The sequence below is a fragment of the Pongo pygmaeus genome, chromosome 1, assembly GCF_028885625.2.
Source record: "Pongo pygmaeus isolate AG05252 chromosome 1, NHGRI_mPonPyg2-v2.0_pri, whole genome shotgun sequence".
Taxonomy (NCBI): Eukaryota; Metazoa; Chordata; class Mammalia; order Primates; family Hominidae; genus Pongo; species Pongo pygmaeus.
In genome coordinates this window covers 178,616,305-178,642,868 of record NC_072373.2, presented here as the reverse complement: position 1 = coordinate 178,642,868, position 26,564 = coordinate 178,616,305, and the positions used below count along the sequence as shown (strand labels likewise).

Below are 26,564 nucleotides of genomic sequence, written 5' to 3'. Positions count from 1 at the left end.
ATTGAGGTATAGTTGACAAATATCAAGTATATTCTTGATAATGCTTTAAACAGTGTTTATCTTAAATCCTACATATTAACAGCATTAGCAGTAAAAATAGCTATCCTTTACTACACTAAGCTTCTACTGTGAGCCAGGAAGTATTTAACATACATTATTTCATTTATTCCTAAAAACAATCCTAAGATATACTTATTTACACAAAATAACAGTCGGCTTTGGGTGATGGTTAAGCAATTTGCTCAGGTTAAAGATTATGTAACTTGTACAGAATAATACAGCTAGAAGTGGCAAAAGTGGAGTTCTAACTAAATTTGTACATGCTACCAAGGACTATGCTCCTAACAGCTATGTTTTATATCACTTTATATCCAGGAATCAGTAAAACACTGCCAAGGTAGGGCCTCCTTCAATAATCCTCCAGCTACAATAAGGACTAAACAGAATTTTGTGGCTTGGTTTGGAGCCCTAACTACCAAACACCATTTATTTAAGTATAAAACAACAAATGGTGGTTCAGAAAAAAACACAACCAGCCACTACCGGGCACAACCATCCTAGTGACATGGCAAGAATGTGTGGTTGTTCCTTCCTCCTTTACCTTTCCCTGTCCTCTTTAAAATTAATAGTTTAGGAACGTCTATGCTAAAATTTCTCAAGGAATGTCCTATGTTATAATTTCTTAATCTCAGCACTATTAACATCTTGGGTCAGATAACTATGGTAGGATCCTGTCTTCTGCATTATAGGACATTTAGCAGCATCCCTGGCTTCTACCCACTGGATCCCAGGAGCACCCCATGCCCTACCCTGAGTTGTGACAACCAAAATGTCTCCAGACAGTGATAAATATCCCCTGGAAGGCAAAAGTCATCTCTGGTTGACGTGTGCTATCCCGTATGAAACAAAATGACTTATTCTCCACTAGTGAAGGAATGGCCCTGACCAACAATGTATTGGCATGTAACATTATCCCTAAGTCATATATTTCCAATCCGGGAAGTTGACTTTTTTTTTTAATAAATATTTTCAAAATGATTAAAAATGTAATTGTCCTGACTTTCCAACTGAATTAAAAGGTAAGCTAAACAACTACGTATTTTTCACAGGGAAACCACATAATTCTTAGGAATCACTTCATCTATTTCAGTAGATGTTTCAACATTTGAAAATTATTAAAATAGGACCTAACAAGTACTGATTTTGATTTTCTCCTTTCATATTAAAACTTAATTATGTAAAAGAACCATGAGAAATTATTCATAAAACTATTGATACTTCTGTTTAAACAAACAAAAATCCTGACTAAATATAACTAAGTTTTCTTCATTCCCATGGTTCTTAAATACATCTTCGTACTTTCTCACCCTCCTCTTCCCCTAAAAGTAAGTTTTAGACGTATAAACCTCCTTACTTCTGGCTTGTATTCAAAAAGAAGCTGATCTCCAGTGAGAATGTCTTGCAATGGGTACAGCTGCATGTTCTCACACATGTTTTCCACATACTCAACTGGATCTGTCTGTAAAGAGGTAAATTATTTCACACTAGAACTTCTCCATTATTATATTTGATTTACCACAACATACAAATACTTTCTCCCTTTCTTATTAACAATAAAACCAAAAGCTTCTGAACAGATATAACGAGATATGATTGTAGCTTAAGAATCTGATGCTCACCAGGCTGGACACAGTGGCTCACGCCTGTAATCCCAGCATTTTGGAGGCAGAGGTGGTTAGATTACTTGAGACCAGCCTGGGCAACATGGCAAAACCCTGTCTTTACAAAAAATGCAAAAATAAGCCAGGCATGGCAGTGCACGCCTGTAGTGTCAGCTCCTTGGGGAGCTGAGGTGGGAGGGTTGCTTGAGCCCAGGAGGTTGAGGCTGCAGTGAGCTGAGATCGTGCCACTATACTCCAGCGTGGGCAACAGAGCAAGACCCTATCTCCAAAAAAATAGAAAAAATTTCTAAGAAAATATAGCCATAGCTACTCCCTTAGGGAGCTTAAACTCATACCCCTCATGCATCATTCTGAGCCCTATAACCGATTAGGTTCTAGTCATATCACAGCCTCTTCATGAGAGCAACTACCACACTGGACTATGAATGCCTGTTTACCAGTCAAGTGCCCCACATGATTATGTGAGCAATAAAGACAAGCGACCTATCACTACAGCACTATCATCTAAAAACTATTTGTAAGCATGAATCAAATCAATGTAGAAATCAAAATGTGTTGGGCCGGGCACAGTGGCTCATGCCTGTAGTTCCAGCTTTTTGGGAGGCTGAGGCAGGAGAATCGCTTGAACCTGGGAGGCGGAGGTTGCAGTGAGCCAAGATCATGCCACTGCACTCCTGCCCAGATGACAGAGCAAGACTCTGTCTCAAAAAAAAAAAAAATCAACATGTGTTGACTGGGCATGGTGGCTCATGCCTGTGATCCTACCACTTTGGGAGGCCAATGCAGGAGGATAACTTGAGCCCAGTTCGAGGTAAGCCTGGGCAACATATCAAGACTCTGTCTCTAATTAAAATTTAAAAAAAATTAAAATGTGAGTGTCAGATAAAAGTCTTGAGATAAGAAGTTATATTAATAAAAATATTATTTCAATTTAAAACTGAAAGAATGACCACCGGTTCACTGATACATGAAATGGAAATATTTTTCCAGAGGAAAGCAGTCAATTCAAGTATTTACCGAGCACCCAGATACACAGACTCTTAAAACTGACAGGTCCTTCAGACACCAAGTGGTTCCAGTCCCATGTTTTACAATGAGGAAACATAGTCGGATTTTTCCTGACTAGATGGCTAGATGGCTTGCCTAAGGTCACACAGTGAGTAAACGACCGGCAGAGCAGACATCAGAACTCTGACCTCATCACACATATCCCATACACTTCCCAAAACACCACACTGCCCAGTCCTTTACTAGAAGCCTGCGCTCAAGCAACCTGCCTGCTCGACCTCCCAAAATGCTTGGATTACAGGCATGAGCCACAGTGCCCAGCCTGTGAGCCTATTGCAATCAAGGAAAATGCTGTCCTTCCCCTGAACTCCAAAGCACAATGTTTTTAACATTATACATGGTAAATATAAATTACCTTATAGAATGTCTTCACAATATTTGAATTCCCAAAATATTAAATACCATAACAAGTCTCCATGAATGTTTATTGAAGGGATAGATGGATGACTATGTAGATAAATGATTACCACACAACATCATCTGTGTCATCTGCTTAATCCTCTCACTGCCTTATCTTACTAAATATAAATACTCAAAAACCCAATAGTTAATTTTCAGATAGCTTCAAGGCCACCTGGAGACTCACATGACACAGAATGACAGAATTAAAACTCCACTGACACTTTCAAAAAGAGGAACAATGTCGACACCAGTTTCAACTCAGTCACAGATAACATGCAAAAAGAATTTGACTTCCAGTACCTGTTCTTGGTAATGAAATTCATTATCCTCAATTTTCTGAATCTCTTCAAAAATTCTGTGAAGGAGAAAACTATAATTAGAAGATACATTAAAATTTCTGCCTACTTGATACATTAAAATTTCTGCCTACTTGAGGGAGAAGGGCGGGAGGAGGGAAAGGATCAGAAAAGATAACTATTGGGTAGTAGGCTTAGTACCTGGGTGACAAAATAATCTGTACAACAAACCTGCACATATACCCCTGAACCTAGAATAAAAGTTTAAAAAATTCTCAATAGAAGCATCAACAATAAAAGAGAAGCATGAAAATAAAGGGACTGGCCACATATGTGTAAAGCCTTAGTGTACACTCACATGTAGAGGGATAAGGATATGGAGCCAATAAAGGAAACAGAGCAGAAAATGCCTGAAAAACCATCAAGGCAAGACTAAAGCATGTCTACCGGCAGCCTGAAGCCTCAAATATACCAGGACTGGCTCCTGGCCTCATTCCAGGAAGTGTTTATTACCTTTTTTCTGGGCCTAGCTTCTGCAGCATTTTTAAATACTGAAAGACAGTGTAAGCAACCTGAAAACAAAACATCCAATTAGTCTTTTGCATAAAATGATGTCTACGTAAAAGGAAAAAACAACTGAATTTGAATTACTTACCTCATAAAAATGTTCATAACCCTCATCAGTCAATGTAATAGAAATGCTGAACACTGAATAAGTAGAATTTTGCTCAAATCCTGTCTCACCATTTCCACCAAACAGTGCAAGAGCCCAGCATCTACAGGTGGGGAAAAAATTAACCCAATCAATGTTCCTGGATTGACAGTCTACAGACATTCAAATTAACAAAATATAGAGGCTTTCTATGTAAAATGTGGAAACCTCAGCCTTTGATGTAAACATATACTTTCCAACAGTAAATCTAAAAGTGCGAATTTTAAAAGCACAAGGCCTCCCAAGGAATTATGGTACATTTAGGAATCACCAGAAGGAAATAACAGTCTTTGTTTAATGCAAATACAAATAGATATGGCAACATAGTAAAACATTAACAGTTTTATTAAGCCAAAACCATTCCTTTTGAAGAGAACAGCACAAAATATTAAAATGATGGCTGCTGGAAAGCATTTTGCTTAACTTTTTTTTTTTTTTTTTTTTAAATAAAGACAGGGTCTTACAATGTTGCCCAGGCTGGTCTCGAACTCCTGGGCTCAAGCAATCCTCCACCTCAGCCTCCCAAGTGCTGGAATTACAGGCGTGAGCCACCGCGCCCGGCCTCACCATTTTTGAACCTGTCTTCTAGGAGAAGCCTTAAGACACTTCTAATACATACTTACATTGAATGTCAAGTGAGTTCTTTGAGGCTGTCAGCTAACCTACATAGACTGTCTAAGAAAGAAGCAATGAGACTATACCTTTCCCTGACTAGATTAATTCTGAAAAATTAAAAAGAGAGAACACCAGAATAGAGTCTGAAATTCTAATAAAGCTCAGTAAGGTAGAAAGGTTGTGCACAGCTCAAAGGATATAACCTATATTGTGTAAGGTACATATGAACCCAATATCATTAGTTTATTATTTTATAGTTAACTCTCCCCTCTTAGTTTTCTTTGAATGTTCTAGTACACAAAAGTGTCTTTAAAATACTTATTTAAATGTCTCATCTATCCTTCCATTCTCATACTATTCATTCATAGAAAAATCAAACAAGGAATTACTTTAATGTATTAGTCCTGATTCTAAAATTATATTTCTATTATTTGGCTATAGGTGACTTAAACAGGTGCTTTAATGCTTAGGAAACGTTCTGTCAACATGGCTGCGTATACCATTTGCAGTCCCGCCTATTAATTATGATTTACCTACCCAATGAGGTTTTCATTAAAGTCTAGCCCTGGGGGCTGGGAAAGCCTGGAGATCCATAGCATTTAAATAATTGATTTCTTTACCATTCGGTCAAATACAAATTCTTGATTAGAGCTAATTCTTTTATGTAATTCTGGAATCTATTAATTTCATTTATGATTTTTTAAAATTTTGTGTACAAATAACGTCCAACAATGGGCTAAAAGGTAGCTTACAAGGAAATACACAAATATAATATGGCCATTAAAATAATGTAAGTTATTAAAATGACTATAATTAGGCATTAAATTTTATTCTAGGCTTCCTGGCAGCTAAAGTAAAAGAATGCATTATATAATACTTATTGTCTATTATTTTTCAGAGATTGCTATACTGAAAATACTTATTAATTGAATACTTGCTTTTTCCTAAGGAAAGAAAGAATGCTGCCTTTGCCTTCATGTCCAACCAGCCAGGATATATAATGAAGTGGCTTCACCCTTTTAAAAAAATTTAATGGTCAGAAGAAAAAAATAAAAGGTATATAAATACACCAGAAAACCTTACCTCTAAGGCTACAATAATTGAAAATATAATCACAAACTTATTCTCACATATGTCCACTAAACATGAAATTGTAATTAATTTAGTAGCAGGAAGATAAAAACAGAAAATATAGTAAAATTAACTCTTTCATTTGAGATTACTGAAGAGTACAATCATCCCAAAATTTAAGGGCACTACTTTTTCTCTGGACACCAAACTTACCTGCTCTCATGATAAATCTTTTTGCTTCACCCAATATGAAATGTAGATTCCTTATCAGTTTAGAACCTAATATAGGTATGAATCACTGTCTGTAAAAGCTTTTGGTACTACATTGGGCTCTGTGGTAAAGTGAAATGTGTTGTTCAAAGGGTCAGAAAATCTTGGTTCTAGTTTTAGTTTTTCCTTTAAGTAAATCATGACCTTGAGCAAGATACTTAACCATATTCTTCTTTTTCTCTTCACTTGCCCAACTAGTTACTCATAGAGTTTTCATGTAAATGCAATAACAAGTATAAAAATGCTTTATCACATACTAATAATATAATAGTCCAAGTAATTGTGCACATGCTTTTCAAATTGTCTTTCCCACTGGCCTCTACTGTAATTTTGTTAAAGTATTCCTACCACAAAGACATACAGAAAAAAATTGAGTTTTCTGTATATTTCTGTATATATGAGAAAATTTAATTAGGTTACACAGTTAAATTCAGTCAAGATATGATTTTCAACTATGTTAAGCAATCCTTAAAGCCCATACAACCTTGTTTAAAATATGAATTTGGCTGGGCACAGTGGCTCATGTCTGTAATCCCAGCACTTTGGGAGGCCAAGGTGGGTGGACTGCTTGAGCCCCACCCCTCTCCCAAAAAAGTTAAATTTTTATCAGTCGATTAACATTTATTTCTAATTAGAAAAGCATTTGTAGGCATTGACTGATCCTTCTCTTAAATAATTCTCTGGCCCATGCTATACTGCTCATATAAGATAACTATATAGACGAGTAGAACTCCTTTCCTAATTTGCATAAACCTGCCCTAATTCAGAGGAGTAAATCCTGGGGATTTATGTACCCTAGTCATATTACCAGTCCAAATTATTATTATTTTGAGACAGAGTCTTGCTTTGTCGCCCAGGCTGGAGTGCAGTGGCGCAGTATCAACTCAGTGCAACCTCCACCTCTCAGGTTCAAACAATTCTCGTGCCTCAGCCACCTGAGCAGCTGGGATTACAGGTGTGTGCCACCATGCCTGGCTAGTTTTTTGATATTTTTAGTCAAGACGGGGTTTTGCCATGTTGGCCAGTCTGCCAGGCCCAAATTATTTAACTTTACTTTTGACAAGATCGAAACAAATTACAAAAGTTAGCATTCACACTAAACACTTAATTTCAAAGACTTAAGAAAGGCCACTATAACTGAGAAAGCTCTAGTTTTTATATCCAAAAAATAGTAAAATACATAGCAAGGCTTGAAAGCTCCTGGAGTAATCAAGTTCCAGGTTACCGTATTGCTATGTTTATAAATTCAGAACCCCCAAACTTAAACCATTTGGCATGCTTTAAAAATTATTCTCACTCAGTTCTAATGAAGTAAATTTTCCCTTAAACTCTTACCTGTAATGCTGCTGTTGAGGAGGAAGTGCCCATGTGATGGTCAGAGCATGAATTTTTCTGATTGGAACAACTAGACAAAAATATTTTCCAGAAGAACAGATATAAGTGTTTCTCTATAACTTTTACTACATTACAAGAATGTTTAAAATTCAATATATTTATCCTCCAATAAACAAGGGAAGGTTAAGTACAATGCACTTATTATTTCAACTTGCCAATTTTCCAATTCGAATAATGCAATTTTTGTAAATTTCTTTTTTATTTGGTTTCAGAGGTAGAGAAAGCAGGGATAAAAGAACTACGAGGATATGAAATGCTGCTGTGTATGGATCTCTTCTTGCAAGAAAGGATACAAAACTAGGAGTCAGGAGACCCATGGCTGAAATCCAGTCCTACCACTATCTTGCTATATGTGCTTATATGACCTGAGAAAATCACTTGCATTTAAATCTTTCTGAATCTGTTTACTCATAGTAAAATGAGTGAGTTGGGTTGAAGTATCTCTAGGATTCTTCCCAATGCTATTATTCTATGAATAGGAAACCTAAAACCAGAAAGAATACAATCAAAAATAAGTTGTCTCTGGAAAGAGTTAGCTTAATATTAACAGAATGGAGCCAGCAGCAGAAGGGTGTAACAAAACAGTCATTGATTAGAGGAAAGCAAAAGGAAAGAGACTGGTAATGGGGTGAAGAAGGAGGAAATACCTAAGGCAATTAGTAAAAACAGAAAAAAAAAAATCTGCCGTGATAGAAAAAAGAAAGAGAGATAGTGAATTAAGAATGTTTCTGCAATATTCACTGTAGGCAAATTGTTAAGTAAATTATAATGTAATCACACAACTCATTATGTAGTTATTACAGGTATACTATTAAATGAAACAAAGCAGGAGACAGAATTATATATACACTTTATAATCTCAACTTTGTTAAGAAAATATACCTATTAGAAAATCAGAAAGAAATCTGGAGGCTGGGCGTGGTGGCTCACGCCTGTAATCCCGACACTGTGGGAGGCGAACGCAGGCGGATCACTTGAGGCCAGGAGTTTGAGACCAGCCTGGCCAACATGGTGAAACCCTGTCTCTACTAAAAATACAAAAATTAGCTGGGCATAGTGGTGAGTGCCTGTAATCACTGCCACTCAGCAGGCTGAGGCAGGAGAATCGCTTGAACCTGGGAGGCGAAGCAGTGAGCTGAGATTATGCCATTGCACTCCAGCCTGGGCAACAGAGCAAGACTCTGTCTCCAAAAAAAAAAAAAAAAAAAAAAGAAATCCGATACAAATGACTTCTCTTGATGGTAAGATTTAACGGTGATTTTTCTCCCATTTCTTGACGTTTTATATTTTTATTTAGCAAATATTGCTCTCACAATGAATTTAAAAGGAAACGATTTCCAAAGTGTTTTCTCTCGCCTCTATTTTTATTCATTTAAAGGCAAAAAAGAGCAGAATATAAATAAAATGAAACATGAATGAAAATTTAACAAAACAGAGAACAAAAGGGACGAAAGGTAAAGCAAGGAGAAAGCATGAAATACACTGAAGTAGCAGCAGGGCACCAGAATCAATCGGTCTGCAGCTAGTCAGTGGTCTGCTATTATTAATTAGATCTCCATTGCCCATCTACTCCCTTTCCAACCCAGCTGTATTTTCTGTTGTGTTCTCATTTTCAATGAAAATTGGCAGCTTCAATTAGGTTAAAGAGAATGTGCTAACATTATTTCAAACAGTTTTAACTTTTGGTTCACAAACCTCTATAAAGTTTGTTAAATGCTGGTGTGTCAAATGGATCCGTTAAATGGCCAAAGTTTGGTCTGGGTAACCCACTGAAAGTAAAACACACACATACAAATTTAATTGGCAAAAGCCTTTATAAGCAATGTCTTTTGGGATATCTAACTGAGCGATATTTATAATCTATTCTACATACTCCTTCTTGGAAAGCATTCCAGGCAGGAACAAATAGATGGCAACACAGTCACAAAATCTTCAGTTACACAATCTGTTCTTAGCCTCAGCCCAATAACTCAAAAGTCTTTACAACTCAAGAGATAGAGAAGAATAAATTTAAAGGACCCCCTCTCACCCCAATATTTACTGACTCTATCAGACCCATTTAATTTCAGTTCTCCTCCTGGACAAAGCCATTTCAGAAAGAAACTTAGAGATAATACTTTTTTAAAATCAACAATTATACATGAAGTGAATATTAGGTATAAAGCACTATATTAGGCACTGTGGTATTTAAAAGACTTGGTCTCTCCTAGGGGCTTCTACTCTGGTTGAAGATATTGTAACTTTAATATTTCTTCCAAAACACAGTCGATGCAAATTAGTATTAAATGCCTTGAAGAATTTTTAACCTGTCTAATTAAGGAAACAAAGTTATTAGTGAATAATATATGAGATTTTTTTTAATGCTCATCAGAGACTGATGGAACCTAATGAATTCCTCTATTAAACATACCTCTGATTTCATTAAAGTTTCACATTTGACATTTCCATAGTTCACACTCAAGACTTCTAATCAGAAAAAAAAAAAAAAGCCCCACAAATTTGTCATGCTCTTGATTATCTTTACATACCAAAAAGCACTGCTAATTATCAATGGAAATTCATATAAAGCCAAATTAATAATAACCAATCAGTTGTCATTATAAATTATTCTAACATTTTATGCTGTTTTCTTTCATAAATTTAAAATAATTATGTATGAGAAGACTAACTGGGAAAATCCACAGGTTACTCATCTCATGCAAGAAAAAATATCTGTTTTCATTAATTTTGTTAAATGCAAACTACTAGGTAAGGGAAGAAAGATTTCATTGCTTCAGAATTAAATTTTTTGTAAACTTTGTAACAAAAAGGTAGCAGTAATGTATCTTTTAAATATTTGTACTATTTTGATGAATTTGAGGTGGAGAAAAATCGTTTATATCATCCTGAACTGAAACTCTACATACAATTTCTTATAAAAGAACATCTGGTTTGACTATATAAAATAAGTTTTTCAGGCAGTATGGAAAGTCAGCCATCATCTAAAAGATTACTTCTTTTATGGGGAAAACCAGTGCAATATCCAAACAACTGACTTAAGAAAACAAATTTTCAGAACACAATTTGTCCCAACGCGGGGGATGTAAATGTGCATATTCTTCTGCCTCTCATATAGTATTTTCTTTTGTATCACAGAAAAGCTCTAAATAAATGTAAAAGGAGGCATAAATTTTTCAGAATTATTGCTTACTATATACATTTACAAGCCTGTAAATTTTGAACTATGGAAATCTGGCTTATCATCTTAGTTTACCCACTCAAAAGCTGTGTGATCTTGACAGTCATTAAGTTTGTTTAGGTCTTAATTCTATCACCTGTGTAAAAATAAAAAAGCAAAAAACCTTTGGGACTCATACAAGATAATGGTCTCTTTAACTCTGAAGGTGTATGATGTATGAAAATAAATATCTTACTTGTTTGGTATCTGAGAGAAGATTTCAGTCACCCACTTTTCCAAAGTGTCCAGAGTTTCTTGAGAGGGGAGGGCAGGGAAGGGACAGGAGAATGCAATGACATTATTCAAGGGAGAAATGCAATTAGATTTCTCAGAGATCTTTAGCTAAAAAACAAAGGGATATTTTAATTTGGCCATTACTTGCCACTCTTGAACCAGTAATGGATTAACAGGAAAAATAACAGTAGAAAAGAAAACCTTACGACTCACAGAATTTTGTGAGACTCCTTTATTTCTCCCTGGTAAAGTTAGAAAAGGCACACAAGTTTAACAAAAAAATGTATCTTTAGCATTAGGCTAGTGTGAAGGACCAAGAGATAAGATTATGCCAACCATCCTACACCCATTCCAAAACTTACATCCTCTTGGAAGGTTTTTCCATACTAACCCATATTACATTAACCTCACCTTTTTGCCATCTCATCAGTACTTTTATATTCCACTTGTTTTACATTAATTTACACTTGCTGAGGTTTTAACTAATAGGTCTTCTTTTTAGGCTTTATATATATATATATATATATATATATATATAAATCATACATATATATGATTTAGGTTTTCCTTTGATTCACTTCTTATATTTAATAAGAAATTCTTTTGAAATTTATAGTAAAAAATAGATCTAAATGAAAAAGGAAACTTTTTGCTTTATCTGAGTGACCATCATTGAAGAGTATCTGTTAATTCTACCAGGTACATGAATTTCACTAATTCTCAATAGAGAACCCCATTATATAAAACATGGGATTCAGACTAATTGATTTCTCAATTTATATTATACTATTTATATAGATGTTTGACTCTTAAATGGTATAATTAATGCTAAAAATCTAAATCCTATGAAATCTACACTGTACATAGTTTTCATCAAAACTCTAGCCTAGGCACAGTGGCTGGGGCCTGTAATCCCAGCTATCTCAGAGGCAGAGGCAGGAGGATCACCTGAGCCCAGGCATTTGAGGTTACAATGAGCTATGATTGTGCCACTGCACTATAGCCTGAATGACAGAGCAAAACCCTGTCTTGTTAAAAAACAAAAACTCCAGGACTTGTTTTAAAATTTTGAAATAAGCATTAATAAGCTCTCATATCTGCCATCACAGAGGAAGAGAATACAAAAGAAACAGAATAACTAATTCAAGAAAAACACATGGAATTATTTGCAAACACAATAATCAAAAATTGTGAATTAACTTGGGGAATACCAAATATGGAATTACCTAATTTAGCAAATGTAAAAGGAACCTAGAAGCAATTTGAACAAAAGAATCTACCATACCACGAAACTTTACCTTCAAGTCAACTTTAGTGAACTCATTTTGATCATAAATGCAAAAATGTTTTACATCTAAGTGCCAAGTCATATTTGATCTTAATTTTGACAATGTAAAAAGCAAAACTTTATAAAAAGGGGAATCACATTAGGGTGAGAGGATTAGCCTTTCAAATAGAAATGTGCAAACTATAAGGTATGTTAAAAGGAATAATTTAGCAATTTACTAACTTTAAAAAACAAGTAGGTTGAAATGTAAAGAAACAAAAGAAAGCTTCCATGATTTCCTTAATGAGAAAAAGTTAATGTGAGTTACTGAAGACAATGATAAAAGAAGGAAAATAGAGATATTCATCAGTCTTTACATTTAAGATACTTCTGCGATAGAGGTATTCATCAGTATTTTATATTTAAGATACTTCTGCCATTGTCACCATGATCAATCTCAATTAATCATGCCATTTTTACAGGACCTTATGTAAGAATGAACAAACCAACACTTTGCCCTGTAAGAGTTTGTAATCAATATAGAGTAAATGTAAAACCACAGATACAATTGCAGCTGAAGGTGGCTTAACAGATCAATTCATGACCTATTAGAATAGTAGTACATTCACAGACCAGCCTACATATCTTATCTTACAGATAAGACCTATTTCTGTAAGAGAAAAAAATTTGCCTGAGAATCTCATCATCTTGTGTTTCCCTGAGCTTTGCCACTAGCTACGTGACATCTCCAAGTTCTGATTTCCTTTACTTTGTATTAAGGTCAAGCACTAAAGTAATTAATAGTACACTGCAGCACTGATACAGGCAAACAAATCCTAAGAAAGCACTACTTCAAGGTAACTCTAAGAGCCATAATAAATAGTTACCTTTGGATTGAACCACTAAAGTCATGTAATGAGCAGAGTAGTAACGCAACCAGAATTCTCTCAATCTAGCATGTGTATCAATATTATTCTTTTTTGGCTCATGCTTGAGCGTCTCAGCATTTCCTATAAAAGAATGAAAAAAAATCATAGATATAACTAAGTTCACCTTGTTAAAAGTCTTCTACATCATCAATGCATATTTTGCTACCATACATGATTAATGAAATAACCCAAGGGACTCAAGAATATTGAACCAGTGTGCAATAATGTATTAATATTAATAAGACAAAAATGCATAAGAAACAATTCTGAAGTATATTTTAATATCCAAGGAATTCATCTCTGGTTGGGAAAACCTTAAAAAAAACAGACAATAACTCCCTAAGCTTCCTTGCTTAATAATTAGTCTAGCAGTATTCAATCCAGGTTCTTTCTAATTATTTTAATAGTATTTTTGTCTAATTCTTTTTTTTTTTTTTTTAAAGATGGAGTTTCGCTCTTTTCACCCAGGCTGGAATGCAATAGCACAATCTTAGCTCACAGCAACCTCCGCCTCCTGGGTTCAAGCGATTCTCCTGCCTCAGCCTCCCAAGTAGCTGGGACTACAGGCATGAGCCACCACACCCGGCTAATTTTTGTATTTTCAGTAGAGACAGGGTTTCACCATCTTGGTCAGGCTGGTCTCGAACTCCTGACCTCATGATCCACCCGCCTTGGCCTCCCAAAGTGCTGGGATTACAGGCATGAGCCACCGGGCCCAGCTATTTAATTCTTAAAAATAAAACACATGAAGCAAGAATGCCCTATAAAATGTATATAACTGTACAGAAATATACAGGGAAACAAAACACCCTTTAAAGAATAATTTAGATCATCTCATCCTAAATTTTACTCTATAGTCAATAGGATTAATATGAGGCTGTAACTAAATCCTACCACTAAGAAAATGCCATTATGAAAAACAGACACCAGTTAAACAGTTTACCAGATGAAAATTAAGTCACAGTTCAAAAACTCTTACAGAAGCTATTGCTACCTCTGTTGACAAATGGAAATGTCAGGCTGAGGTAGAGCACAGACTTTATAATCAGATACACAGATGTTCAAATCTCACATCCACCACTTACTATCTGTGTGATTTAAACAAATGAGATAACTTGACTGAAATTTAAAATAGAGATGGGGTCTCACTATGTTGCCAAGGCTGGTTTTGAACTGGTCTCAAGTGATTCTCCCACCTCAGCCTCCCAAAGCATTGGGATTACAGGTGTGAACCACCACGCCTGGCCTAAACCTGTTTATCTTTAAATGGAGATGATAATAGTACCTATCTCTGAACATTGTGATAATGATCAAATGAAATAATTCACGTAGTGTTAGCACAGTATCTGGCACTTAAAAAGCATTCACAAAATGTTAAGTGTTACTCTTGCTATATTCACTGTTAGAGAACCAAATAGAGGCATATTTAACAACTTCATGTTTGAAAGGCTAACTAGCTATCCTAAAAGGTAAAGGGTACCTAGGGGCTCTAGCTTTATAATTTTCAATTCTTTATCAGCTTTTCTTATTCTAAATCTTAACTAGAAAATATGAAATAAGATGATGTATTTAGTATCTTACCCCAAAAGAATTTTCCCATAGGATGTCCAGGTCTAGCAAGGCTTCCAAACAACATTTCCTTTCTGTTTGCATCAGAAGGCCTTGCAAGTTGATATTCTGTCAATTTTAAAGAAACACGTAATAAAACAAAATTCAGTATCTCCTTTATTATAGGGAAATTCAAACTTACAGAATGGAAAGCAAGGAAGTAACAAAAATTAACTTCATGAATCACGTGTTATAAGACTGAAGTGGGAAACTCAATGATCCAGGCCTGGCTCTATGACTTAATATGACCTGCAATTTTGGGTAAATCAATTCAGCTTACCAGAGTCTTACCCTTATTTTTCAAATGAAACACAAGGTAGTTAATAATCTGAAAGTTTCAGCTCTAGGATGCTATGTACAAGATTTTACTGACGAAAATGCTAATAAAATATTAATCCTTATATCTGGGAACTTGGTCATATACATTGTTTAAATTTCTTCCAAAACCAACTATGTTGGTAATAAAGTATGATGGCTAAGAACAATCCACTTTGAAGTCAGAAATACCATTAGCTACTGCTAAAGACGAATGTTTGTTTCCCCCCCACCCAAAATTTCTATGTTGAAACTTAATCCCCAGTGTGATGGTATTTGGAGGTAGGGGCCAATGACAAATGATTAGGTAATGAGGGCAGAGCCCTCATGAATGGATTAGTGCCTTGTAAAAGAGACCTCAGAGTGCTCCCTTGCCCCTTCCACTGTATGAGGACAAAGAGTGAAAGCAGTTGTCTATGAACCAGAGAGCAGGCTGTCACCAGACACCAAACCTGCCAGTTCTTTGATCTTGGACTTCTCAGCCTCCAAAACTGTAAGAAACAATTCTGTTGTTTATAAGCCACCCAGTCTGTGGGATTCTGTTATGGCAGCCCAAATGGACTAAAAACCGCTAGAATTGCAGTTCTGACACTAAGCTCAACAACCTTGAGGAAGTTATCTAACATACTTGACTCCATTCCTCCAAAACTGTAAGAAAATAAATGTTTTATTTTAAGCCACCATGTTTCTGCAATAACAGGTAATATAGCAGACATGTAAACATATCTACGAAAAGTGATTTAAGACCCCTTGCAACTGATAAAAATAGAGTATAAATATCTGAACACTTAGAGACCACATTTGGAAAGGAAACAAACATTAAAAATAAAGAAGTAAGTAAATAAAAATAGAGACTGCACTTTGACACATAATTAAGATTTAAAAAGGCATTGGACATGCCTTTCATCTCAATCACTAAGACATACTACGTAGGCAATTATATATGTTTATGTGAGTATAAACTATCATTAAAATAAAAAGTCAATTATTAAAAATAATTTTTCAGCCAGGTGCAGTGGCTCACACCTGTAATCCCAGCACTCTGGGAGGCCGAGGCGGGCAGATCATGAACAAAAGCACAGCAGAATTTTTACTTTAGTTCAGCATCAACCAAAACTCCACACTGTGTGTGTATATACATATATATTTCTTTCAGCATAATTTTTCAAAGCATAATAAAATATATTCTGGCTTAAAATTGTAAAATCTAATTAAAGGTCTGCTTGTTTAAACACTGGTATCAACCCACTCTAGAAACTGTATAAAGAAAAACATACTAGAAAGCATTTAAGACACAGATAACAGTTCTTGAGTCTCAAAATATGGAAAGTGCTTTTACAGTTATCCTTAGTTGTTTTTTCATCCATTCAACAGGTATTTAACTGGGTTTAAGGTAAAACAGACACTGTGGTAGGCAAGCAAAAAAATGAAGAAAATGAATCTTTGATTTCCAAGGAGCTACTACAGCTAGGAGGAGCCTAAACATTCCATCCTTTTTTACAAATAAACTGAATGCCACAGCTAGACACTTCTGTAAGTTAAACAGGGGTCTGCTGACTTCCAGATAGATCACTCTAGCCATCTGTAGTTTACTCAGCCTAGTAAATGCTTTACATCATTATTAGAACTAGACACTGCATCAAACCAAGGAGGAAAATACTACAAAAAGTGGAACAAATACAGAGACTTGCAGTCGCTATAAGCCAAGCCTAACCTATATGAACTAGAAGTCCCCTCAAGTCTAGTATTAAATGCTTCTAATACTTAAATAAATCAAGCAGGGATAATATACAATGGTGATATTTATTGGTACTATGTAATTAAGGAATATTTATAGCACAGAGCTATAATGAAGCCTCACCCTATATAAGCACATTGTTTTCCTTTATAGTCTTCAATCTTTGAATCTCAAAAGATTAGCCCCTATTGTAAAACCTTCGAAAAGCAAAGGATGAAAAAACTAAAATCCACCATCCTTTTCATTTTCTTCAAATCTACACTGAATTCAATGTTTAATGACTTCAGGAACAAACAGAACACATATTTCAATTTAGTCCTTTAAAACATAAAGATAAAATGGTCTACAGATAAAGAAGGACAAATGAAATAAGTAACTGGTTTCATGAAGGAAAAAACTGTAGTTACACATAAAGTACTCCTCTTACCACTATCAACAGCTTCAACTTCACGGTCAATTGCATCTCTGATCATTAGTGGGTGGATGAAGAACTGGGCCCATCTGAACAAAAAACAAAACTGGCATTTCTGTTTTTGTTCACTTTCATCAATTAACATCTATTATTTTAATTAAGAAACTAAGTTGGAGATTTAATTCACAATCCTAAGTATATAAAATCTAAATAATCTGCGTTTCTATATTTTAAACTAATATCTACAGGTTACTTTAACTTTTTCATTGTGAAATATATTTAATAACAATCATACAGAAAAGTTAACAAAACATGAACATATAAACTACACCTGAGTGGCCCACCCAGATGAAGAAACAGACCACAGTCAACACTCTAGAAGCACCCGGCTCCTACCCTTACCTCAAGAAATATCCTGAATGTATAGTAGTAATTTCTCTCCTTTTCTTTATAGTTTTATTACCTATATACCTATTTCTAAACAAATGTTTATCAACCCTTTTTATTTCCATTATCATCCCTTAGGAGCCTTTTCAGAAATGTTCTCCTATTCATTCCTTTGTAAAATTGTAATACCACAGATAGTCTATTTATGTAATGTTATGTATATGCATGTTTTTATAGAGTATATAAAGCTTACTTTTTTAATTCAATGCAAGGTTACAGATGACTAAAAACGTTTCAGTTAAAAGTTAAATTAGAATTTTAAAGACTTGGTATTTAAGTTAATCTTATAATGTTATCTGCTTTTTAAATTAATTTTTAATTATATCAACTGTGATGTATCAAATTACATATACAAATTACCACTTATATAAATACATAATAGCAATGCAATTAAATTGTTAAAAATTATTTAAAAATTGGTGTATTGGTGTTTTTCCAGCAAAATAAAACAATTTAAAAAATTAATTTCCTAAAATGTTTAGTAAACTTTTTTTTGTGTGTGTGTGTGGATATAGTGTCTCACTCTATCACTCAGGCTAGAATGCAGTGGCACAATCACTGCTCACTGTGGCCTCAAACTGCCAGGTTCAAGCAATCCTCCTGCCTCAACCTCCGAAGTAGGTTGAGACTAGAGATGTGTACTACCATTTTTTTTTTTAATCTTTAAATTTTTTGTAGAGACAGGGTCTCCCTACATTGCTCAGGCTTCTTTAAAAAACTTTTAACTTTTGCTTGCAATAAGGTAACTTTTAACTTAACTACCTGCTAGATATACTGGGGCATTTTTTTTCTTTTCAGCACTTGGTATGATTAATGATGGGTTGGATAATTTCTGTTGACTTAAATAATGAAACTAATTTTATTTAATTCTGTCACCCAGACTGGAGTGTGTAGTGGCACATCACGGCTCACTGGAGCCTTGACCTCCCCAGGCTCAGGTGATCCTCCCACCTCAGCATCCCAAGTAGCTGAGGCTACAGGCATGTACCATCATGCCCTGCTAATTTTTTTCCCCCACCATGTTACCCAGGCTGGTCTCCAGCTCCTGGGCTCAAGTGATCCACCTGCCTTGGCCTTCCAAAGTGCTGGGATTATAGGCATGAGTCACCATGCCCAGCCTACTAACATTCTTAAAAGATATTTTTATTTAGTGTACAATTTATGATTCTAGTTATTAGTTGGTAGTTATTTTCCTTCAGAGCACCGAAGTTGAGTAGTCATCTGTAAGTGTAACTCATCTTCCTTTGAAGAAAATTTTCTCGTTTATCTGGCAAAAATTTTCTATATTTCTTCTAATGTATCCTTTTGGAAGTTATTAGACTTTAACCTCTGATTTGATGTCTTACAACAGGTTCTGAAAATTTTCCAGTGATCAACACTTCAAATGTTGTCTCTACTTCAATTTTCTCTCTCCTCCTTCTAGGACTACAAGTAAAATACATGGGATGTTTTCATTCTATCCTCTATGCTTCATATTCTTTGTATTTTTAATTTTGTGCTATACGCTATATTTGGGTTATATATGTTCTTTATGCTATATTTGGGTTAATTCCTTCTGTCTTATCTTCTGGCTTACTAATTCTATCTTCAACTCTATTTACTCTTAAACTTGTCCATGACGTTTTCAATTTTTTTATCATAGTTCAGTTCAAGATGTATCTTTCCATTTTACAAATTTCCTAGGTCATATTTGACAGTTTCTTATTCCTTGCAAGTATATTCAAATTTGTCTTTTATTTCTTTTTTTTTTTTTTTGAGACGGAGTCTCGCTCTGTCACCCAGGCTAGAGTGCAGTGGCACTATCTCGGCTCACTGCAAGCTCTGCCTCCCACGTTCAAGCGATTCTTCTGCCTCAGCCTCCCAAGTAGCTGGGGATACAGGCACCCACCACTGGACCTGGCTAATTTTTGTATTTTTAGTAGATATGGGGTTTCACCATATTAGCTCGCCTGGTTTCAAACTCCTGACCTCGTGATCCACCTGCCTCGGCCTCCCAAAGTGCTGAGATTACAGGCATGAGCCACCACATCTGGCCTTTATTTCTTAAAAAATAGAAAGTATAATTATTTTAGAAATTGTGTGTAACTATGCCAATACTTGAGATGTCTAAGAATCTGTTTGTGTTATCTGTTCTCAATCATGTTGTATTATTTTCCTGAGTACCTGCTTATTTTTGACTGAATGTTGGTTATTTTACTTGAAAAAATATTTGGGCCGGGCGCGGTGGCTCACGCCTGTAATCCTAGCACTTTGGGAGGCCAAGGCGGGAGGATCACGAGGTCAGGAGATCGAGACCATCCTGGCTAACACAGTGAAACTCCGTCTCTACTAAAAATACAAAAAATTAGCTGGGCGTGGTGGCGGGTGCCTGTAGTCCCAGCCACTCGGGAGGCTGAGGCAGGAGAATGGCATGATGAACCCAGGAGGCGGAGCTTGCAGTGAGCCGAGATAGTGCCACTGCAGTCTGGCCTGGGCGAAAGAGCAAGACTCTTAGGGCCTAGGAGGAAGGCATCTTCCTTTTGAGATGCCTTATGTTTGCTTCTCCCAGGCTCCTGGGAACACTACCAGTTCTGGCCCATGAAGCTACAATCAAGACTTGGGGTTCCCCAGAACACTCAGGCACTTGGAAACTAGGCTATAACTACTCAGGATGCCTCATCCTTTTCCACAACCTGAAGGTGAAGATTTTGTATTCCCAGCTTATAATGGGGAGGGTCTCCTATTAGAAGTGGACATCCTAAGCTTTGATATTTGTCACTCTTACCATGAAATACTGATAAAATAAAGTTCAAATTTACTGAAAATAGAAGACGCCACCATGGTAAAGATGGCTTCCATGCTCACTTACTTAACTGGAGTAAAAATTTAGTCATTTCCTCAGCTGTTTATTTAAATGATCCAAGATACTTATAAACAATGTGACCTGTGTGAGGGAATCAGATTTTGCTAACCTATTAAAAACAGGTACTTAATCCATTTTATATAAGAGCATATTACACATGTATAAAGGCTTTTCCTTATACATTGTAGAAGTATAATATTATAGCATTTATTACAGTATTTGCATCCTATAATGCTCTACTTATGGCATAAATTTATGATTTGATATTCTCATTAATTTATCCTATTAATGCAGTGGCTTTCTTATTAATTAGGTGGCTTTCTTTTTAAATAAAAATAAATGTGTAAGGTGATATTCTTAGATGCTGAAGCAGTCCTTGTACAAAATATATTTAGAACAACTCTTTAAAAGGAAACAAAACAAATTTCTTAACTATATTTTATACCAAATTTCATCATCTCTGAGATGGCCAGAATGTATTCATATCATACATACCATTTGCCTATCCTTTTTCCCAATAAAATCACTTTTTCCTTCTTTATATATGGACAAAGCTAAATATAAAGTTGTAAAAATTCAACTTGTCTTCTGCTTAAGATTTCTTCACACATACAAAGACCTGTTTGGATTTTGTAAAACTTAAGAGCTGAGAACTCTGTAATAAGAGTAAAGATGCAGTTTTCTTCAAAGTTGTACAGTTAAAGTCTCCTCTGAAGGTATTGCTGATCCTGTCTAAATTTATAGGAAAGATTATCTCAGGCACCACCATTTGCATTGCCTTCATTGATTTATCTTTCTTTTTTTTTTTTTTGAGACAGGGTCTTGGTCCATCACCCAGGCTGGAGTACAGTGGTACAGTGGTGCGATCTCAGCTCACTGCAACCTCCGTCTCCCAGGTTCAAGCAATCCTCGTGCCTCAGCCTCCCAAGCAGCTGGGATTACAGGCCTGCGCCACCACACCCAGCTAATTTTTGTATTTTTAGTAGAGATGGGGTTTCACCATGTTGGCCAGGCTGGTCTTGAATTCCTGGGCTCAAGTGATCCACATACCTTGGCCTCCCAAAGTGCTGGAATTATAGGCATGAGGCTGCAGTCAGCCAAGATCACACCACTGCACTCCAGCCTGGGCAACAGAGTGAGACTGTCTCAAAAAAAAAAAAAAAAAAAAAAATAGTGGCATATGCTTCCAATTTATAGGAATATGTCCAAAAGATTTTTCCAGATCAAATTAATCTCTTAAGAAAAGAGATAATTTCTTTTTATTTTATCTTTTTTATTTTATTTTGTTTTTGAGACAGAGTCCCACTCTGTCACTCAGGCTGGAGTGCTATGGCATGATCTCAGCTCATTGCAACCTCCGCCTCCTGGGTTCAAGCAATTCTCCTGTCTCAGCCTCCCAAATAGCTGAGATTACATGCATATGCTACCAAGCCCAGCTAATCTTTGTGTTTTTATTAGAGACAGGGTTTCACCGTGTTGGCCAGGCTGGTCTCGAACTCCTGGCCTCAAGTTATCCGCCCGCCTCGGCCCCCCTAAGTGCTGGGATTACAGGTGTGAGCCACCACACCAGGCCAATTTTTAAAAAAAATATTAGATCTCTGTCATGTTTAAAAAAATTTTTTTTGGTCATTTATCTTTTGATTTTATGGTAATTTTTGCTATAAAGGAACTGCATTAATTCATTTAACAAATCTGAGTATCTACCAAATTCTTGATTTGCAGATATATCAACAAAAAATAGACAAAAATTCCTGTTCTGAAGGAGCTTACATTATACTAGACAAATGTGAGGTTTCTTTTTTCTTTTACATTTCAATCTTGCATATATCTAGAATTAGGTATAACTTTTTTCTACTTTTCTACTTTTTTCCAGTGTAGACTTTGGTCTGCAACCTTGTAATCTCAAACTTCTACTATTGTACCGACAAACTTTCTGGAAAACAATTTTGCAATGAATTTCAAAAGCTTAAAGAAAAAAAAGTCTTAAAAATATATTTGCAAATATACTCAGCAATTTCTCTTCTTAAAACTTAATAGAAATAATTAAGGATATTCACAGAGATCAGGATAGTCATCACAGTATTAGAAAACTGGAAACAACTCAATTGTCCGATCATATGTAACTGATTAAACACCTTATGGTACTTCTATACAATGTAAATAACATACAATCACTAAAAATCATGTTTTATAAGTTATATAAGTTAAAATGATATATCTTGTTTAAAATTAACAATTATAAAAGGGTATGAACAATATGATCAGTATACATTAAAAAATATAGATGGGTCTTTACCAAAACATTAATGGTGGTTATCTCTAGATTATAAAATTGGAGGCAATCTTATCCCTTTTTTGCTTCTCTGTTTCTCCATATTTTCTACTAAATTCTGTTTTTTAAATGGCTGGGCAAAGTGGCTCACACCTATAATCCCAGCACTTTGAGAGGCGGAGGCAGGAGGATCACTTGAGGCCAGGAGTTTGAAACCAGCCTGGGCAATACAGAGGGACTCCCAATTCTACAAAAAAATTTAAAAATTAGCTGGGGGTGGTGGCACATTCAGCCCAGGAGGCTGAGGTTGCACTGAGCCATGCATTCATGAAATTGATGGCCAATTGCACCACAGCACTCCAGCCTAGGCAGCATGGCAAGACCATATCTCTTTAAAAAAAAAAAAAAAGTCAATAGAGAATACATTATTGATGAGTCAATAGAGAATACATTATTAATAAAATTAATAAAACCCAAAAGGTGTTGAGTTTTATTTTAATCTTTAATACAAAGACTATATATAATAGAACAAGAGTCAAAGTGTATTTAACAGTTTAACAGTTTTTTCTCCAAATAAAGTTTTGTTTGTTTGAGACAAGGTCTCAAACAAACTCTGTCACCCAGGCTGGAGTGCAGTGGTATGACTGTAGCTCACTACAGCCTCGAATTCCTGAACCCAAGCAATCCTTCCACCTCAGCCTCCTGAGTACCAAGGACTACAGGCACTCACCATCATGCTTGGCTAATTTTTTATTTACTTATTTTTGTAGAGACAGGTTCTTACTATTTTGCCCAAGTTGGTCTCAAACTCCTGGCTTTAAGCGAGCCTTCTACCTCAGCCTCCCAAAGTACTTGAGTTCAGGCATGAGTCACCATGCCTGGTCCAAGTAAAGTATTGTGACAACTCTACCGTACAAGAACACTCTATTTACATTTGCAAAGTGTCATTAGATCATTAAAATTAAAATATATTTAGAGTTAGTTACCTGTCAAGGGCTTCCTTGAAGTACTTCCTCTGGACATCAAACTGAAAGACGGTGCGTTCACAATCAGTTGAGGCATTATCACTACCCCCATGCTTCTTCAGGAAGGCATCAAACCCATTCTCATCTGGATATTTCAAACTACCCATGAATACCACTAAATGGAAAGAACACTAAGTCACACAACACAGATATAGACAATATTTTTATCATGTATGAACTTTTTATATGCATAGAAAAACTGAAAGAAAATAGACCAACACATCAAATGGTTATGTCTGAATTCTTTTTTTTTTCTTTGAGACAGAGTCTCACTCTGTTGCCCAGGATGGAGCACAGTGGTGCAATCTTGGCTCACTGCAAACTCTGCCTCCTGGGTTCAAGTGATTCTTGTGCCTCAGCTTCCCAAATAGCTGGGATTACAGGTGCGTGTCACCACGCCCGGATAATTTTTATATTTTTAGTAGAGATGGGGTTTCACCAGGTTGGCCAGGCTGGTCTCCAACTCCTGACCTCAAGTGATCCGCCCACCTCAGCCTCCCAAAGTGCTGGGATTACAGGCATGAGCCACCACACCTGACCCTAAATAATACTTTCTTCATTACATTTGTTTTTGTAACTTTCTATAATGCTCATGTTACTTTTATACTAAAAAAAAAAGAAATATTTCATCTTTAAAGAAAGATAAGATGAACATATAACTTATAAAGAGATCAAAAAGATATTTAAGTCTAAATAGATTAAAATTCACCTTTTATTAATTAGATTAAAATTCAAACAAATTCACAAACACATATGCAGATTAACTGCTACTGCTTTTACAACTTAATCTCTTTAATTAAATTTAAGGAGATTAAAATTTAAGCACAAACATATGCAGATTAATGGCCACTATAAAAATTCACAAAGTAAGAAGTATATCCTCAAATACTTTAGAAAACCAGACCATTAAAAAAAGAGTAATTTAAAATAAATATTTGTAAAATAAAAATAAATATTTGTAACTATTTAACATCCACATAGGGTTTGTTTGTTTGTTTGTTTTTGAGCCGGAGTCTCGCTCTGTCACCCAGGTTGGAGTGCAATGGCACGATCTCGGCTCACTGTAACCTCCGCCTCTCGGATTCCAGGGAGTCTCCTGCCTCAGCCTCCAGGGTAGCTGGAACTATAGGTGTGTGCCATCATGCCCGGCTAATTTCTGTGTTTTTGTAGAGATGGAGTTTCACCATGTTGGCCAGGCTGGTCTCAAACTCCTGACCTCAGGTGATCCAGCGGCCTTGGCTTCCCAAAGTGCTGGAATTACAGGAGTGAGCCACCGCGCCCGGCCCCATTTAAGTTTTATTTAGGTACATTCCAAATTAAATGAAAAGTTTCTATTGTTTTGTTTTTATATTAATCATGCCTTTTGAATTTCTAGGTTTTTTTTTTGTTTCTTGTTTTTTGTTTTTTTTTGAGACAGAGTCTCGCTCTATCACCCAAGCTGGAGTAAAGTGGCACAGCCTCGGCTCACTGCAACCTCCAGTTCCCAGATTCAAATGATTCTCTTGCCTCAGATTCCCGAGTAGCTGGGACTACAGGCGCATGCCACCACACCCGACTAATTTTTGTATTTTTAGTAGAGACGGGGTTTCACCATGTTGGCCAGGCTGGTCTCGAATTCCTGACTTCAAGTGATCCACCCACCTCAGCCTCCCAGAGTGCTGGGATTACAGGCATGAGCCACCTCACCCAGGGAATTCCTGTATTTCTGATGCTTTGGCTGGGGGCCTTGCTAATCCTGGAAGGGACTGCCCTCCCCAGGACTGGTCATTTCCTAGAAAATGGCAATCATTTCCTGATCCATTGGCCTTAACATAGCTCAACAATAGTGACATCCACAGTTTAAAAGTTTCCTATGTGGTTTCATTCTAACTCTCGATATAAGTACACTCAGATTAAGTTTCCCCCATGATATTCATAAATCAAGGATTTTTTCTTAGCCTTTTCTCTTGCTAAATATATCATACTTCTGTCAAATCAATTACTAATCTTTGATATCAATTCATATAAGTTTGGAGAGGAGAAAAAAACACACCAGGAATGATATTTTACAAATTCTTACTGTGCTCCAAAAAGTGTGCCAGCCCCGGCAGGTCATCTGGATCAGCGAAACTCCCAACTCCAACACAAAGAGCCGCTGCAGACTGGAGTAATTAGAACACATACAAATAGTTGAGTCAACCCTAAAGGAATAATATTCGCATCTTATCTTAAGGATTCATTTGGAGACGGATGTTTTCCAATAGGAGTAACAAAATTCTTTCCCTGAGAATCAGGAGGAGCAGCAAAGTGAAACTCACCAGAACTGTGTCAGTTTCACCCTGCTGCTCCTCCGCTTGCCATCCTGCCAAATGCTGAACAGGTGCAGACCTAAGGAAAAAAAGCAGAAACAGACAGAAAAAAAGGGAAGAGGGACTGGACAGCCCACCCAAATATCATTTCATGTCAGCATTTCAGAATTCTGAACGAAGTTTTTTCCCTGAATTACTAGATGTTGGAAATCTGCGGAAGTAACATATCTAGGTAGATATCTCTGAAGATCTCTAAGCAATTAAAAGCTTTGTGTTGAGTGACTCAGTTACTAGATGTGAAACCTGTCAACATGTAACTTAGAAAATTTTGTTAAGATAGAATAAGATAATATTTTAGGAAAACATCTAACAAAAATAGTAAGTGATAAAAAAGATAAAATCGGTAGCTATTAAAAAGTATAACTAAATTTTAAAGAGGCTTTTTAGTTCTTCACTTCT

The 26,564-nt window shown here is 36.0% G+C and overlaps 1 protein-coding gene across 6 annotated transcripts in view; it reads right to left on the bottom strand.

Annotated features, from left to right (window-relative positions):
• NRDC (nardilysin convertase) overlaps positions 1–26,564 on the bottom strand; it is a 90,551-nt gene that overhangs the window by 21,809 nt on the left and 42,178 nt on the right. For 3 of the 6 annotated variants that reach the window (XM_054488038.2, XM_054488063.2, XM_063656110.1), the window contains 14 exons: positions 26,115–26,184; positions 25,877–25,958; positions 23,779–23,932; positions 17,247–17,320; positions 14,740–14,835; positions 13,117–13,239; positions 10,925–10,982; positions 9,207–9,280; positions 7,452–7,521; positions 5,714–5,791; positions 4,104–4,224; positions 3,962–4,020; positions 3,453–3,507; positions 1,415–1,519 (listed from right to left, as the gene is read on the bottom strand). In XM_054488038.2, the coding sequence (XP_054344013.1) occupies positions 1,415–1,519; positions 3,453–3,507; positions 3,962–4,020; positions 4,104–4,224; positions 5,714–5,791; positions 7,452–7,521; positions 9,207–9,280; positions 10,925–10,982; positions 13,117–13,239; positions 14,740–14,835; positions 17,247–17,320; positions 23,779–23,932; positions 25,877–25,958; positions 26,115–26,184 (1,219 nt within the window). The remainder of the gene's footprint in view (positions 1–1,414; positions 1,520–3,452; positions 3,508–3,961; positions 4,021–4,103; positions 4,225–5,713; positions 5,792–7,451; positions 7,522–9,206; positions 9,281–10,924; positions 10,983–13,116; positions 13,240–14,739; positions 14,836–17,246; positions 17,321–23,778; positions 23,933–25,876; positions 25,959–26,114; positions 26,185–26,564) is intronic. The other 3 variants (XM_054488052.2, XM_063656088.1, XM_063656098.1) reach the window with 3 other exon arrangements.